The sequence below is a fragment of the Caenorhabditis remanei genome, chromosome X, assembly GCF_010183535.1.
Source record: "Caenorhabditis remanei strain PX506 chromosome X, whole genome shotgun sequence".
Lineage (NCBI taxonomy): Eukaryota > Metazoa > Nematoda > Chromadorea > Rhabditida > Rhabditidae > Caenorhabditis > Caenorhabditis remanei.
The window spans coordinates 18,172,557-18,190,137 of record NC_071333.1 but is presented as its reverse complement, the minus strand read 5'-3'; the positions used below and the strand labels follow the sequence as shown (position 1 = coordinate 18,190,137).

Here is a 17,581-nt window from a genome sequence, read left to right as displayed (position 1 = left end):
CATACACATTTATCACAGTTTGTCACTATTTGGAGGTCTTTTATTGAAAGTTCCACTCTTCGATGACTATTTGTTCAATTCGTCACTTAAGCAAACTTTTGTTAAAAACGGTATAAACATCATCACAGATTTGATTTTTTTGAGTTCACAAAACAGTTTTTGTTCATTATTTCCGAATTGGTCTGATCAAATGCTGATCAAATATCGGTGGCGCAAATTCATTCGCACAGAACACGTTTTTAAAAGTCGATTGAAACAGTTTTGATCATTTTTGGTCTGTGCCGACGAGTCAGTAGGTGTGGTGCGTTTTCCTTTCTTCTTTTAGCACTATTTATAATAAAGAGGATTGATTTGGTTTTTTGTACTTTCCGATGCTTATTCTTTAGTAGCATTTAGATGACAAAGCCTTCTAAATTAGGGAAAATTTTTTGCAATTTTTTTAACGATTGCAATTAAGTAAGCTCTTGCTCCATTGATTCTATAAATCAGCTTCTCAAGCTGATCGCATGTCCTACGTGCTGTACTCTTCGAACTGAAGACTCAACTTAAAAAACATCACATTCCTACTGTACTTTATTATTTACCACTTGGAGGTTTTTCTTTCATCATACTTGATGTTCTATGATCCATGTTCTTTCTATTTCTACCTCCAACCAACAACTGCAAAACGCCGGGGTATTATGTTGTTGGTTCGTCAGGATTGACACAATCAAGTTTTGCCCGGTGCGCCTTTCTATCAATTAAATGTGACCTCTGATACTTTAGAAACAGGAATCGAACCCGACGTTGATCAAAGATTGGGGCGGTGCGAGGAGAGGGGGTTTTTCTTGAAATAATGTTTCATCTTTATTCGTGGGGTCCCCCCTTCCCTTCAGTTTTTCGCTGGCCGCATTCTCTAGTAGTTTTTTCATTCCGATGATCGGTGAGCTCACTTCAACGATCAGCCTTCGCTCCCCTAACCGACCATTGCGAAATCTGCGCAATATACTAGCTTCATAGACAACTGACTGTGTATATGTGTGTTGCGGCCCGCCCACTTTGTGTTCTATTGATCTCTGAACATTAACCGCTCGCTTGGAAGAGACCTCCCTTTCCTTCGTTTTCCCAGTCTTTTTACAATTGGTCTTCTTCTCCTTTCTCTTCCATCGTACCCCGCTTTTATCTCTGGAGAAGATGGAGAAAAAGCTTCTACTCTTTCCTCTCTTCTAACCCTTTAAAATATTCTCCGCCTATGGGTCCGTCGCACAAACCACACCCCCCTCGTCCCTCCCCAGCCGTCCTTTGCTCATTCAGTCCAATTCAGTCGGATGTTTAAAACAGCATTATACTCTCATTCCATTTCATCATATCATTGCACTACATGACTGTATATTATGCTAGACAACCTAAGCCCCGCCTCTATCATTTCTTGTAAAGGGGCATTGTTTTAATAGTTCAATTGCATTAAACTGATAAGAACCTATCACTATTACTATCCGTTTAGAATTGATCTCTTCAACTTGAGAGTACAGTCTCACCCGGTTTGCTATTATCAACTGTTGCGCATCTTTGACTGACCAAAGATCTTACTCATCGTCTACCGGCCTTCTGTCTTTATTCGCACTGTACGATTTGATGGCCTGTCATCTGAATTGTCTTAGGCGTCTTCGTTTCGCGCCAAGATCAACTGTTCATTGATCGTAGTCATGTAGTCAATCAGTCAGCACAGTCATACATTCCATTTTCATTGTGAAATCAAAATCAGTTCGGTTTTCTGGTTTCTGTGATAGTACGCCCGGCGCGGGGTGCCTGTGACTATGATTCTGATTTTCGACCGTCCCCCGAGACCCATCTGATAAGTAATTGATAATCATTTCACTCTCGATTGTTGCACTTGTTCACTACCGCCCATTCTCTCTGAATAAATGATATGACCACTTCCTTACGTGTACTTCCTTTCATTGTTGCTTGAGACCTTTGACATTTGTAATTATTCTCTATATTTCCAGCTATGACTGCTGAAACCCAATCCCCGTTTTCATTTGCTGCTGCACTCTTACAATGCGGTTCTCCCGGCCAGACATTTTCCATGGAAACCCTGTTAAAGCCGGAATTCGGAGAGTACTCACCGTCTTCCGGAGACATGTTAAGTGAAGGTGAAGAATCAACGATATGGTAAGTCAAAAAATCATATGACGTTTTGCATTCTATTTTTGTGTTATTTCAGTACTGTATGTTGTGATGAAGCCTCCGGAAGACATTACGGAGTCGTTGCTTGTTTTGGATGTAAAGGATTTTTTAGAAGGACAGTAAGAGCTGGAAAGAATTATGTATGTAGATATAATAAGAAGTGTCGGATAGACAAAGGTAAGAGCTACAGTAACCCTGTGATCTTTTTATTCATGTTGTTGTATTTCAGCTGGAAGAAATGTATGTAGATCATGTCGGTTCCAAAAATGCCTAGAAGTAGGGATGGAGCCCGACGCAATCCGTCCTGATAGGGACAAGACAGGAAGACAAAAGAACCCTAGAAGGAATACAGAAGGATCTATAAAGAAAGTCTCTGTTTCCTCTTTACTAGGAGATCTACCCTGTCTAACAGGAAAATTCAAAGATGAAACTGATGATGATTCTTCGTCACCATCCTCTAGATCAGATTCCGCACCGATGGATCTGAGGCCCAGCATAATTGATGAGAATGTGCTTCACACCTTGTCTGAAATTGAGAATATTGTAGTAACCCTCCAAGACAATGTAATATCACCCCAACAAATGTTTCCGCGTATGGATGAAGCCATTACACAGCCGGCGATCATTGCTCCTCGAGATGTGGTGAGTTTGATGGAGAAACGGTGTAATTTGAAACTGATCATTATTGCTTCAGATGATTTTTAATGGTGTCAAAGGAGATGCCGATGCAGATTGTGTAGCACACAACCTTCGTCGAATGATCGTTTTCACTTTTGACTACATCAATACACTACGACCAATCGCTGACTTGCACCCGATGGAGAAGGTACAAAGTTGCAAGTTCAAAACTGAAACCTAATCCTCTAAATTTTCAGCTGATCATTGCTAGAAGCGTAGTCGGTCCATTCTCTGTTCTGTTCTGTGGTCACCAATCGGTGTCGAACGGTGCACCAGATCATGACAGTATCTACCTACCATCAGGACACAAACTACCCGCCGGTCAGCTGCTATTTACCAAAGACTCGGATATGAAGAAACACCACATGTTGGAAAACAAAGCCAAGTAAGTGCAGTGTTGATCATTGAACTCATCCCACCATTGCGATCGCTCTCGTCACGCTCGTCATTTCTATTGCCACTGATCATTGTTTGTCAATGGCCTGTCTGCTCTCTTTTCGCTCTTTTGTCAAACAGCTTACAACATTTTCATGAGATGATAGAAATCGTCTTGGGAAAACACTATTGTAAAGTGGGGGTGGGATAAAAAAAGATTCGATCGCAGATCAGTTTCTCTCTTTCTTTTTCTCTTCATCTTTTGATATCTCATCTGTCATGCTCTTTTCTGAGAACATCAACGACCCTTTCATGTGGTCCCATGATTCATGAGATGATACGTTACCAAATTTGAATGTGAGCGTACATGTACACAGATCACAAGCCTGGCCAGCCACACAAAAAAACAAACAACTCATATTATGTTTTTTGCTCTCCGCTTTTCTGATTTTTCGCCTTCCGCCGCCTATCACATCACACGTAGGGTTTTTATTGCGCCTCCCTCCTCGGCTCTCGCAACAAAAATAAAATGCTCTTTGATGTTTGTGAGATCAATGAGAATACACATTTACATACGGGGTGGAAAGCACAAGTCGGGAAGTGTAGAGACCGTACGAAGCCTAGAGACGCAGCGCCAGTTCCTTTGCTTCCCGCTTTGAAAATGACACCACTCGGTGTTTGGAAAGACGAGAAAATTTCGGGACGCAAAAATAGTGCGTCTTTTAAAGAGTGACGAGCGGAAAGTAAAGTGCGCACCGCCGCGTCGACTTCATTTGGGCCGATGTTGATCTCTTGAACTTTGATCATTGCTAAACTGAGAGAGAAAAGTGTCTTGTGGTTTGGTTCACTTCAAAGACCAATCATGGGAAAAGTAAAGAAAAAAAAGTATAGAAGACACACTTCAAACTTTCAAAAGTTATTGTTTGCTTTTTTCAGCATCGTTCGTCGCAACATGACTGATCTCATTCTCCACCAGCTGAGGAAGTTACAAGTCACAAAGATTGAAATGGTTGCACTGAAAGCGATTATGCTATTGGATCCGAATGTGAGAGGATTAACACAACAATCCTGTGATCTTCTCAGTGTCGCAAGAGAATCAGTGCAGAATGCACTCTTCTCTCATTTGGTTGCCAACTCTGGCACCACTGAGGCCACATCCCGCTTCGCACAACTACTCCTCCTCATTGCCACGGCAACGGTAACGCATTAGAATCAAAAGTTCGAAATTTCATCATTTTTTTTGCAGAGGGTCGCCTACACAATCTCTTCCTTCGTCCAGTTGAGTAGAGATGTCACTTATGATCTCGATTTTGTGCTTGACGAGCTTCTATATTTAGACCACTTTTAAGCGGTGGTTGTGTTAATATTTCCTAATTTTCTCATGTTCATACTTTAATTATACGCCATTCGTCTAGTTTAAAACCAACCGTTGTCATATGTCATTTCAATACTGTCAGTGTTTCATATAATTACGGGTTACAACTCTTTCTACACATTGATTAATTATATTAATTAATTAATACCAAAATCTCCACAAACTATCTCTCTCATGTCCTCCTCTCTTATTTCAATTCTTCTGTCTTCTCCACTCGGTCTCGTGTTTTTTTTTTCAGAGTTGCCAAGCTGTTATTACCTCAAGAATTTTATTATGTATAATTTTGCCTCTGAAATGTTTAATAATAAATACATCACGTCTAACAAGAGTTGATTCAGATTCAGAAATAGCATCACAACACTATTTTCCATCAAATGTCAATAACTTTAGTACTATGCACGTCAGTTTCTTCCTCAAGTTAGACCGGAAGTAGTTTATGCCGTTTTCTCTCTCTCTCTCTCACTATTTTTTATTCCTGCTTCCCTTCAAAGATTGCGTTTCGTTAATGCTGCAGGAAGAGATGTGAAGACATGCACGTAGGCCCAGCATCATAGAGACCAATGAATAAGAGTGCAAGTGGTCGGCTACTGCTTTGCACAAAACTTATACAACACGCCGCTCTTTGGTCTCCTCAGCGAAAAGAGGCAAAAAGGAGTAGGCCCCCCCCCCCCTTTCCGTCCGTCCCAACTACTATTCTATCCAAGATCTCTTTTTTCTCCCCGGTTTTTCTACGCTTCACTCGCTCTCTCCCTGTTCTTTGGTCTTCTCTAGCACTCTGCGACGCGTGTGCGTGACCAGAACACACCAACTGCTAGCAGAGAAATCAAAGAGAACAACTATTTCGTGGTGTGTGTATCACAAGGGGCTCCCCCAGAAATAGTAACAAGTTTTTTTGCTCCTTTAAGCTGTACACAACTCGGATATTTAATGTCACATGTAATGTCGGTCAAGAGGAAGAAACTAAAGATCTGGTGAACATTAAGAACTAGAGAACAAGTTCTGAACAAACCCTTAATTGAATGTTTTTCGAGTTCTAACCATGTTTGTTTTGAGAAACATGAACTAAATGAAATATCCAATGAGCAACACACAATTATTTTTTACAAGTTTCCAACATCCTGTCACCTGTTTCGTTGATCACCACACTTCAACTGACACCAATAAAAGATCAACTACTTTTTGATTTTTGAACATGGGCACGGGCAACAAGTCTACTGTGTTTACGACTATATTGCAGAACCCATTTCTTCTGAGAACCAATTTCGTGGATCACAAGGTTTTTATTTTCTCCTTTCATCCAGGAATAGATTCGGCGAGGGAAAGTGGAAATGACGCTATTTGACCATTAGGAATCAAAAGTTGAAATTGAGAAATTGATGAAGGGAGAAATTGAGCGTCTTTGCAAACCTAAACGTTTCTTGATCTTTTGATATTATTTAAAAAAATTGAAAGTCATCAAATGTGTCCGTATCGCCTAGACTGTCCTTGCCCTGTAGTTTGTGTAGAAGAATATCTCGCATCTCTCAATGGATCAACATTCAGAAAACCGGTTTGTTTCACTTGTGTGTTATACCCGTTTCATAAAAATTCGCTATGCATAATTCGGGCTGCCAATCAATGTTCAACGTCAAACAACGCCTAAACTTTGAACATTTCAACGTTTCATAGTTTGATAGTCACCATCATGACTTTTCCATTCGAGGGACGTAGGATTCAAATAAAATAAAATTTTTTGGAGACCAGTGACACCCACAGATGTACACGGCTAGCGGACAAGAATCAGATAGGAATTTATTCTCTGATCTGCGGAGATAAGGATATAATTATAGTGTTGGCCTCAAAGATTATAAAACGAGCTCCAGTTAAGGGGGGACACCAAAACCAGTTTTGACAGTTTCGAAGTTGATCTTTTTTGCAGGCGATACGACAACAAGCGGCTGCTGATTGTGTGAACAGTTGTTCCTGACCAACTGATTCCTTTGAAATGATGAAATAATGAATGAAGATTTTTATCTGAAGATTTTGAATTATGAACAATGGATTTTTTGCTTTTTTGCAGACTCGTCATTATTTCTATTTTGGTATTTGGTATCATACGTGTTCTTATCAGAGGTTAATAATCAAACCAGTCAGATGTTTGTTCGTGAGTATTACTGTAGTATTTTGCTGGGTATGAAAAATGGAAATTAATAAATAAAATTGCATCACACATCAAACCATGATAACATCTTATAAAGCCTTCACAAGGAATGTCATTAGGAGACAGCATCCGGGATTCCTAAAAAAGATAGAATTAATAGTTTTTGACCTATAGACAGTTGTTCCTTGATCCCTGACACCAAACAACGCGTTTTTGTCTCTTCTTTTTGTTACCAGCCGGTGAGAGGACACTTCTCCCCTAACCTTCGCTCCTATCTGAACTTTGGACATTCCTCTCGCACACGTTTTTTTGTTTTTTGCAGTCATCATAGAACAACTGTTCTTCTCTCATCATTTGGTAACAAATTGTTGTTGTTCTCCATTATTAGAACAAAAAAAACATAATTAGAACTGGAAAATCATCGCGAAGACCTGTGTTGTTGTATAATGGAACAAGTGTTTTCCAAGATCACATTCTTTCAAATGGAACTGAACATTCCAAGTTCACTGAATGCGTAAGCAGGTGGTCATTGACCGATTCCGAAACATTGTCGGCGGGGTGAAACGCTTCCGGATGATCTTTGTCATAGTGAAACAACTATATACATTTGTAAAGAGCGGAGTGTCTCAAGCTGCAATGAATGACCAACGATTCAATGGATTACGAGAAGAATGATGCCTGAAATTCAAATCTTTGAATCACTTTAAAGGATCTTTAGTGCAAGGGCAAATAAGATTTGCTCTGGGGATTAAATTTATGATCTTCAAGGTTTATAATAATATCCTTCCTTTCCTTTCTGTCTTGGAAAAGTAATTCACCCTTTGAGGCCCTAATTGAGAGGTTCAATAATGAGGGGTTAGCCAATGTAAATATTTTTTTTCTAATAAGCACGTATGAATTTCTGCAGTTTTGATCTTTAGTAAGAATAGCTAACCACTCATTATAATTTAATAGCGGACTAATGAGCAGTTTTTGATATTTTGATACTTCAGCAGGGAGAAGGAGCAAGATAATTACTGCTTTCTCAATTTCTCAATAGCACTTGCTATACGAGACAAAGCACGCTTATTCTGCAAAAGGACGCGAGGAAAAACGCATTTTTCAACCTTTGCTCGCGATGAACTTTATGCTTTTGCAAGAGAACTATATTTAATGTGTCTGCGGGAGAATGTTTGAGTGACATGACACACGCGTAGCATTAAACTATACACAAGGAAGTAGAAAATCAGAAGAACAAAAGTTATTTTCAGAGGCGGAAGATGAATGTTGCAATTTCTTGTTGCAGGCATGTTTTTGCTTTTTCCAAACGAGCATATGCTGCTGAACCGAGAACCGGAAGTGTTTCCTGGAAAAAAAAGCAAAAAACATAACTCATTGGTCTCAAATGTTTGTACTTCCCAACTTCCTACGCGCTGAAGTTGTTGATGAAGTTGATGTCAGGGGCTTTTAAGAGGAATAAAATATTTGAGTGGTTGCAAAGGTTCTATGTGCAATAAATTCTGGCAGGGTGTGACCGTGAGGTTGAGAGTTCAAAAGTCCTGTCCTCCGGTACTAGAAAACACACACAATGATTTATTCTTTTCGCGGGGGTTGATAATGTACAACACCTTACAACATTCCGATCAGTTGACTCATGCAAAACTCTATTTCATTACATTTCAATTTGTTTGATGAATCGTTTCCGTCGAAAAACGAAAAACTTCAAGAGCAGTTGTTTTGAACTTCGGAAACAGTTGTTCAATGACCGGCCATCTAAACGACCTCTTTTTCTTCGGGTTTCGACCAAAAATCCTCGTTGATGATTCTCTCTTCTCTTAATTTTTGAACTATGAACATCGTGAAATGAACTGCAAGTGGACGCTTTTATTTTCAAAGGACACCAAAAACGGCACCGGAAAACACAAAACACTTACCAGAATTAGAAACATCATAACTTAAAACACACTCACACATTGAATCGAATTGCATTTGATCTTCTATTTTTAATGTGTAACTAATGCAATTTCTAAGTGATGTCAGAAATCGAAATCACAGGTTGATGTCATTTGAATAAAAATGGAATAAGAAAACTTTTAATGGGGCACGGGGGCAAAACGGAAACATAATTCAAAATATGGTAATTCGAATAATAGTTATGGGATTCAAATGCAGCTTTGCAGTATTATTTCTTATGATCATCATAACAGTGGGATACAGTATACAGTGCCTGCCAAAAATATTTCATATTTCGCTATTTTTACTTGAAAATGTCCAACTTTGAGAGTGTGTCATGGTAAAACTAACAGTCCCAAAAAAAAACTTTTTATATATCGAACATTCCAAGAATATTACTATAGTTGGCAACATTTTGTACTTTTGGCTGGTTCTGTATATTTCCATTATACAGGGGCACCTACACAATGTTCAGGACAATGCGTAGGTACGCACAAGAAGGTCTCAAAATTCAAACATCGTCAGAAACCAAGATTCACGTCAACAGGGGTATCATGTTTCTGTTCTAGTGATTGTTGAAAAATTGGATCCAATTTTTTTCGGGATTCCAGAAAGATTCTGTATTAGAGGATTGAATTACACACGTATTCCTTGAGATTTGTGAGATTGATCTTAGAAGAGGTTGCAACTTGAAAGAAGGGGACTCCGGAAATTTATTTCAAGTAAGTAATTATACATATTTGTAACTTTCATGTTTTGCTAAATATGGCGATGACGCGGATAGTATTATCTGCTGACTCATCTCTGCCCGATACATACAAACTTTGATCAGAATTGAATACCACTTGCTTCCAGTTTGGTATGCAGATTAATGTTTTGTACGGTATGACAATTGCAAAACGGCACAACCGGTCCATCACGTCATTTGACATAGAAATTCACGGAAAACATCAGGTTCATCGATGAGTCAAAGTCGATCAAATTCCATTGTGTTGTTAGTCAGTGGTTACAGCTGTTGAAATATTTGAAAAATGGGATCAGCGACAGCATAATGATTTTTATGTGGTTTATTGAGCACAACTAGCGTTTTGCGATTATGTATGCGTGGGAGGAAAGATGGCGAAGGCAAAAAAGGTAATAGTCACGTGTCAACTGACAGAATTGGATCACAACTGAATCATGGAAAGAGAATGGATTCACGGAATATAAAGTAGACAAGCAAGAATTTTGAACTTAAGAAGGATAATACAAAAATAATAATTAGAATACAATGAGAGAAGTTAGTCCTCTTCTTGTTCAATCGAGAGAGCTTTGATTCGGAGACGAAGTGGTTTCTTCTTTCTTCTATCAACAATTGCGACATTGGATTCATGAATATGAATTCCAAGGCGAATACGGTTTTCAGTGATAACATCGTCTTTGGTGAAAGCTCCCAGATGGGTGATGATTTCGTCGTCAAGTGTGGCTCTCAGTTGATTGATCTCAATCTGTAACAATAAATTAAGAAATCTGTGTAGCAGGTAAAAATTACGAAAATAATGTATACAATAAGTAAGAAAAAGTGTTTTTCTTGAAGCATATGTACTATTAATTTGAAGATGAAATTAGAACCTCGCAACAGCGAATTCAAAGTGTTTTAAACCAATCTACATGTGAAAATATGAATTTTAGACAGGGCAGTGTTTATATCTCAATTATTATAATGTATTGGGTGTACTGACTAGGGAAGGATCCCGAGTCGAGATGGAGTTACAGATCGAGATAGTTATCACTAGAACCGAAATTTTGCGCTGATTTCAAATCTGTATTCCAATTTTGCAAAACGGTTCTGTGAAAAAAGTTATTCGCGTTTTTGTGGATACTCAGTGCAAAACTGAGAATTTTCAAGACTCCCAAAAGTAACGTTTTTCTCTTTTTTTTTTCAATTTTTTTGTGTTGTACGTGTATTTCCAATCATGTAAATTGTATTGTTTGTGTTGGAATTTTAGAAAATTTTCAGACAAATTTTTTGTAGAAGCGTCATTTTTGAAAATTTAAGAAAGTCCACAAAAATTTTTCTGAAAATAAATTTTAAAATCAAACTATGCCAAAATCATCTTTACATCCGTACTCACACGTACAACACAAAAAAATCTGAAAAAAAAGAAAAAAAGTTAATTTTGGGAGTCTTGAAAATGCTCATTTTTGCACTGAGAAGCCACTAAAACCCGAATACATTTTTTCACTGAGCTGTTTTGCAAAATTGGAATACAGATTGGAAATCAGCGCAAAATTTCGGTTCTTCGATATCTTATAAACTGACCAATGGCTAATCTTATATTTGAATTTTGGCTGTCATGCACGATTATCTATTAAAACATTCATTATTTTCACCAAGCTTCGTCGAGCCACAGTACCGTGCAAAAATATACGAACTTTGGACATTTTCAGTTGAATCGTTCAACTTTGAGACTGTGTCATGGTAATTCTGATTGTCACACCTAGTAGGTTTTTATTGTATCCTACAGATCAAATGTAAAGCTTTTATTTTTGTAGTTGACAACTTCTTGGTACCGGCACTTCCTAGAGATCTAGATTTCGATAAAGCAATTTCTCTCTCAAATCAACCGATTTCAGTGCAAAATAGTGAGATTTTTGAGCTGTCGCTTCAAAATAGCCATAACTATTTAGGGAGTTTTCGTACGAAATGTCGTCAACTACTAAAATGGAGTTCTACTTTTTATCATGAGAAACCTACTGGGTGTGATAATCAGAATCACTATGACACACTCTCAAAGTTAGACAATTTCAACTGAAAACGGCCAAAGTTCATGTCCTATTGAAAGGTACTGTAGCTAAACTTCTTTTTTTGAAAACAACAATTTTGACCAGAAACTTTTAGAAATATTATTTGTTAGTTTATGACTTTCAACAGTTCTTACTTTTATTGAGTGTTTGTAACAGTGTTATGTTTTTTCACTTACCGAAACATGGGAAACCCTCTCGTTAGCTGGAGAAAACAATTTGAAAGTAGCAGCAAGGTAAGGTGGCATATCAGATAAGCTTGGAACATCATTTGCACCAGTTCTCAGCAATTCGTTGATATCACGTCGAACAATTGCAAGTCGCTGGTCCAGTTTGATACTAAAAGAGTAACATGAATTAGAATTATTCTTGAATTGACTTACTTCGACAACTGTCCTTCAATCTTCAACGTATCGTTCACCAAAGTTCCAGCTACCTCAATTTCTTTTAATGTAACCATAAAGCAGTTGGCCTGGAAGGAAAGAAAGATTTTGTTGAACATATCAAGAAATTATACCTGCTTAGCCATGGTATGCCGGAAAGTGCGATCATTAATAGTTGGCTCGTCAATAGTGATAGCTTCATCAGCATATTCCGGTAGACCAAATGGATCGTCACTAGTCATTTCAGTATAGTCGAATACTGCTTCATCTTCAACTGATGTTGCGATTGAAGCGATTTCATCAAGCATTGGGGAACTGTCTGAAAATACAAAACTCAAGTTACGGCTATGAATGGTAAAATAAAACATACCATTCCCAACGATACCTCTTGGGAATTCAGGGAACTCTTCGGGTGTTGCTGTTGGGTTGATTCTCCGTTGAGGTTCATTAACAACCTTGATTTCATTGACATTGGTGTAGGATGCTGCATTGCTCATGCCCTTGGTACTTGCAATGTCTGAAAAATGGAAATGTTTCAAAATTAGTTGCAACTGAATTTTTAAAAAAAGTTAAAGTTTGTAATTTCATTGTTTTGTTGAGTACGGTGCAAAAAATTCGAACTTTGGTCGTTTTCAGCTGAAATTATCCAGTTTTGAGAGTGTGTCATGTTAATTCTGACACCTAGTAGATTGCTGCATTTTTGTAGTTGACGACTTTTTTGTACGGGCACTCCCTAGCAAAATACGTATCGACCAAGTAATTTCTCCCTTAATTCGACCAATTTCGTTGCAAAATGATGCGATTCGAGCTGTCGTCTTAAAATGGCCATAAATCTTCAGGGAGTAAGCTCTATTTTTAATCTGCATGATTCATTAAAAACCTGGGTGTGACCACCAGAAATGCCATGATACATTGTCAAAGTTGAACCATTTCAACTGAAAACTGCAAAAGTTCGTATCTTTTTGCACGGTACTGTATATTAATTTTTTTTAATGTTTTCAAACAATGTAGATCACTAAATCTTATTAACCATGTCATTTTCTTATTTGCACTCTTTCTATTTTCCTTTGCCAAAACATCTCTTAACACCTCGTTCTTTGTCATTTGTTTCAAGCGAGAAACTGCTACTTTTCCGAACAAAAAGCCACCGACAAGCCCGTGCTAATATTTTCATAAGCGTACAGTCACCCTTGTATTCTTGAATGCCGCTGTTGACCGGATGCTTATGTTCACCATCACTCTCTCTCTCTCTGTACTTCTCTGTCCGGTTGCCTTATTTTGAAAAGCTTACAATCTAATGAGCACTTGGGAGTGACTGTTTGTTTATGGTCAGACAACAGTGTTATGCCCGATGAAAAAAGAAAAATAGACTTTGTTTGACTGAATGGGTCAAGTGCTATGAGGCTATGAGGGAAAACGAGGGGGCAGAGAGATAGAAATGTGTACCGGCGGTGAGCTCTCCGACTAGAAATGCATAACAATTTTCACAATTTTTTCGGCTTTCAAAAATTTGATCTACACGTGTTCTAGTTTCTAGCTTCCATGCTATTGATACAAGAGAACGTGTTTTTGTGCGACGTGAGCACCGGCTCTTTTCAATTATTTTTCCTTTATGCCTATGTTGCTCATAGTTGCCTTTTGTAGGCAAATAATTTGGTTATTGATCTTTAAAGCTTCTGCCAAACAAGTTTCACTACAGATAGTTGTCAAATACAAATAAATTAATAATGCAACTACAGTAGTTTTTAAAACGTCACCGGAATTTACGAGTTGTTCATTTTCTCTGATTTTTTTCATTCGTTTGCTGAGGAGTAACTCATAAACTTTAAAAATTTAATTTTAATGTTAAGTAATTGAACTATTTAGCGTTTTAAATTAACATACACAGACAAAACTACAAAACCTTTAAACCTGAAAACATTTTTTTGCGTCTCACTACAGTACCCCTCCAAACTTGATCACTGATCCCATATCCATTTCATCCCAACCAAAACCTGCTCTCCATAAAAGTTCATCCACTTTTTCAACTCCCACGGATAACAAAAAAACACACTTGTCTGACATAAAGTGTGGTAGAGATTTCCCGAGAGTAAATACCCGGGACACTTGACACGCTACAAGACTTATTATGGTGGTCTACAGATATTTGTCCATACCTTTTCTCAATTCGTGATTTTTTCCTGATAACCAAAACTAAACCCATCAATTGGAACGTTTTGGACTTTTGCTCTCAATTATTATTGTATTTTTCAAAATCTGACATTTCAGGTACTGGCTATGAGATTACTGCTGTTTAATTTACTCCTGATAGGCTTTGCGTACTCACAATGTCCCACACTGCAACTACAGGTAACTCATGACTATCCGTGATTTTTTAAATCAATTAGTTCCAGGAGCCCTGCACTTGCACATCTACAAGATATGAAGCAGTCAGTATAGTCTGTGACGGAGGAAGTTCCCTGGACGCTGTTCTCGAATCGTTGTCCAATTCCCCACCGAACATTGACAGTCTCACAATAAGTAATACCCCCATCGAAAAGGTATTTCGTATATACATAGTCACGCTTTTTTTCGTAATCCAATTCAATAATTATTTGAACAGATGCCAGGATACGCGTTCCAAGGCTTTCAAATCAAAAAACTGTTCTTGCGAAACAACGGGCTGAGAAGTTTCCATCCGAACACTTTCACTGGGAATCTCGAAGATTCACTTGAGGAATTGGAAGTTCGCGGAAATTATTTGGATGGGGTTCCTCAATCTGGAGTTTCCATTTTGAAGCATTTAAAGATTCTATCGTTGCCAGATAACCTCATCGAATACGTCCAGGACAACGCATTCCTCTCCTACCATAGTCGAGACTCTATTCTAAAAGTTGATCTCAGCGCTAACAACTTGACCGCTATCCACCCAACTGGTCTTCTCGGTTTGGAAAATCTCTCTCAACTATCTCTGGATAAAAATTTATTATCCGAAATTCCATCGCAAGCTCTTGAGAATGTTGCGACACTGGAAGACTTGAGTCTCGGAGTCAACAAGATTCATGTGATTTCGAAAAACGCGTTGCCTCTTCCGAACTTGAAGTCATTGAGTTTAGAAGTGAATCAGGTATTTGAATCAGGATACGGTACATAGCATACATTTAATTAATGGGTTTTCAGATCCGCTTAATCCCATCTGACAGTTTCGAGCAGACACCTCTACTCTCCTATCTTTATCTTGGCAACAACTTGCTCACTGCTATTGATGCATCCATGTTCCATCATATCGGAGGGCTCAAGGTCTTGTCGATGAGCAATAATAAAGATATCACAAGCATCCAATCAAATGGGGAGTAGTTGATTTCCCAAACTTCAAAACTAATAAAACATATTTCAGCATTCCAATACGCACCGAGTTTAATCCGTTTGGAACTTTTTGATTGCTCTATCAGCAAAATCGAACCAAAAACTTTGCAAAAAGTGCAACATCTGCAAGTGATACTTTTGAGCAGAAATCAGATAACCAGAATTTCTCATGACACATTCTCCAATTTACCAGAGCTGTCGGAAATCGACTTGAGTGGGAACTCAGTGAGTTTTATAGACTAATTCATAGTATGAACTCTGGAATTTCTATTTCAGATCAACTCAATTGACGACTTCGCATTCAGCCAGCTACCAATGCTTGTTTCTCTCGATTTGAGTAGTAACAGGTTAGAAACATTGCCGAGCAATGTTATATACGACTCATTGATGCAAAAAAAGACAACACCAGTTCAAAGAAAGTTGTCGATTCAAAGTAAGTTTCCTGTTCATACAATTAATGCCGCACATGAGAATTTCACTTTCAGATAACCCCTGGCGCTGTGACAAAGACCTGTTGTGGCTGCGCAAATGGCTCAGAGAGAACGGTGATGTCACAACCACTTCGAATAATTCGCCACCAGCCAAGTAGGCGGAAAAACTGAACCAAATAGTTTCAAAACATAGATTTCAGATGTTGGACACCTTCAAATCTCAGTGGACTAGACTTGCGACAGACAGACTCCAAGCTACCACTAAAAACGACAAAAACTCCAAATCATGAGTTTCAAGTGGTACGTTTTCAATTTCCACCAGTTTACTATGAAGAAATTATAGAAAAACCAACATGTACCAAATACGAATGGCACCAGCCAGCTAGGTTATCAGAATCCACATACCGAAGTGAACGGATTGGCGTTGGTTGGCCTAATTTTGGGTAAGTGTTTGATTTTTGAATGTCTACTGCTGAGTAACTAATTGACCGTTAACACACTTAAGTGGCTTTTGTATTTTCAAGTGACTCTCTAACTCTCAAAATGGTTCAGGTGATTGAATCTCTTAAAAATACGCCTCTTGAACCTTTAAAGTACGAAGACTTGACCTCTGAATTCAAAAATGAACTTAGTTACCGTATATCATTACATTTCAGGTATCGTACTGATTGTGTTCGTTAGTTGTATTGTGTTGGGATACCTAATGCGATTCATCTTCCTCTCCTATGAGTCTAAAACTAAGCCAAACGTGTTTGGCTCTACAATCAGCTCAGCTGGATGCATTCGGAATATGTATGGCGGAGATGGCACGTTAGTATCTGAAGACCACGGACACCCGTCCACAGCTAACAATAATGTCTATCTCAACCGACCGCGTCATTGGTGGTTTTAATTTTCCTTCTGACTTACTTACCTATTTTTGTCTTTCCCTATCCTTTCACTTTTTGTCTTTCTTTGGTTTTCTATCCCTTTCTACCTAATTCTTTTGTGTACTGGGGTACTGGGGTACATGTCGATCTCTTTTATCTCAAATGTTTGATTGTCGCAATGAAGATGTCTGTGAGTCATCAATCAGATTAGGTCAATCGGCTGGTTGAGTCCAGAAAAGGAAAGTTCAAGGACGGGATGTCGATAAAATCACTGCAGGTATGACAATAAGACGTTACTAGTTAGAGTCATCGTGCATAATAAGGTATTAATGGTTTGGCCTTTACCGTATCTCGCAAGACATATAATTATGGACAAAAAACTATACAAGGCCAAAAACATAATATGTTTCTAATGGCCAACTAAACTAAAAACTTTTGATTCTCACAAAAACAGGAAAAAATCCGTGGTGGTTCCGGTAGCTAACTATAGCCTAATCCCGAAAAATTGTTGCCTCGAATCGTATAATTATAAGCGTTACCCAATTCCGCGCACTGGGAGAATGGGAGGGAAGACTGGTTTCTTGTAGACAGAAACAACTTTTTGAACTGATGAAGTTGGAATTGCTAAAAACGTACTGGAAAAGTTTTTGAGAAATTTTTAGCTTCAAAAGATTCAAAATTTGCAGAGTATGCTTTGTTGGAACATTGGAATCCGCAGTGCTGACATAAAATCAACAGTTTTCCCGAGAAACATTTTTTTTCATCCATTTATTGTTTTTTTTAATGCCACTCTTGTCAATGAAGTATCCAATTTCATTCAAGCCTTATTCACTTCTATCTTCAAATGTCAAAAACTGTTAAACGATGCGAAGCCAAGAGGGAATGCCTCAAGCGTACAGCCGCGTACCAATAGCCTGTCAGTACAGCCATCCACGCAGCCACGATTATAGGCCGAACCTTGTCGGAAGAACGCGCGGAAATGTGAGACGCAAAGAAAATAAGTGGTGACTGACCTGAATGCGCGGATATCGTCGGAAGGCCGGTTGTACGGATAGAAACTGCGAAGGGAAGGCACCCCCACCACGAAAACACCATCCGCA

General features: G+C 38.5%; 3 protein-coding genes across 3 annotated transcripts; 2 read left to right on the top strand and 1 right to left on the bottom strand.

Moving 5' to 3' along the window:
* Positions 1 to 1,990: 1,990 nt before the first annotated feature.
* Positions 1,991 to 4,570, top strand: GCK72_025674 (uncharacterized protein; the record flags this gene model as incomplete). Its single annotated transcript, XM_003106217.2, has 7 exons — positions 1,991 to 2,154; positions 2,207 to 2,346; positions 2,399 to 2,811; positions 2,864 to 2,995; positions 3,045 to 3,232; positions 4,159 to 4,420; positions 4,469 to 4,570. The coding sequence occupies 7 exons, from the start codon at positions 1,991 to 1,993 to the stop codon at positions 4,568 to 4,570; spliced, it is 1,401 nt and encodes a 466-aa protein (XP_003106265.2).
* A 5,379-nt stretch (positions 4,571 to 9,949) lies between these two features.
* GCK72_025673 (uncharacterized protein) lies at positions 9,950 to 12,333 on the bottom strand (the record flags this gene model as incomplete). Its single annotated transcript, XM_003106247.2, has 5 exons — positions 9,950 to 10,156; positions 11,633 to 11,792; positions 11,837 to 11,925; positions 11,971 to 12,155; positions 12,207 to 12,333. The coding sequence occupies 5 exons, from the start codon at positions 12,331 to 12,333 to the stop codon at positions 9,950 to 9,952; spliced, it is 768 nt and encodes a 255-aa protein (XP_003106295.2).
* A 1,780-nt stretch (positions 12,334 to 14,113) lies between these two features.
* Positions 14,114 to 16,504, top strand: GCK72_025672 (uncharacterized protein; the record flags this gene model as incomplete). Its single annotated transcript, XM_053736441.1, has 9 exons — positions 14,114 to 14,185; positions 14,230 to 14,376; positions 14,439 to 14,942; positions 14,996 to 15,115; positions 15,458 to 15,614; positions 15,667 to 15,766; positions 15,813 to 15,912; positions 15,956 to 16,055; positions 16,269 to 16,504. The coding sequence occupies 9 exons, from the start codon at positions 14,114 to 14,116 to the stop codon at positions 16,502 to 16,504; spliced, it is 1,536 nt and encodes a 511-aa protein (XP_053580007.1).
* Positions 16,505 to 17,581: the final 1,077 nt, after the last annotated feature.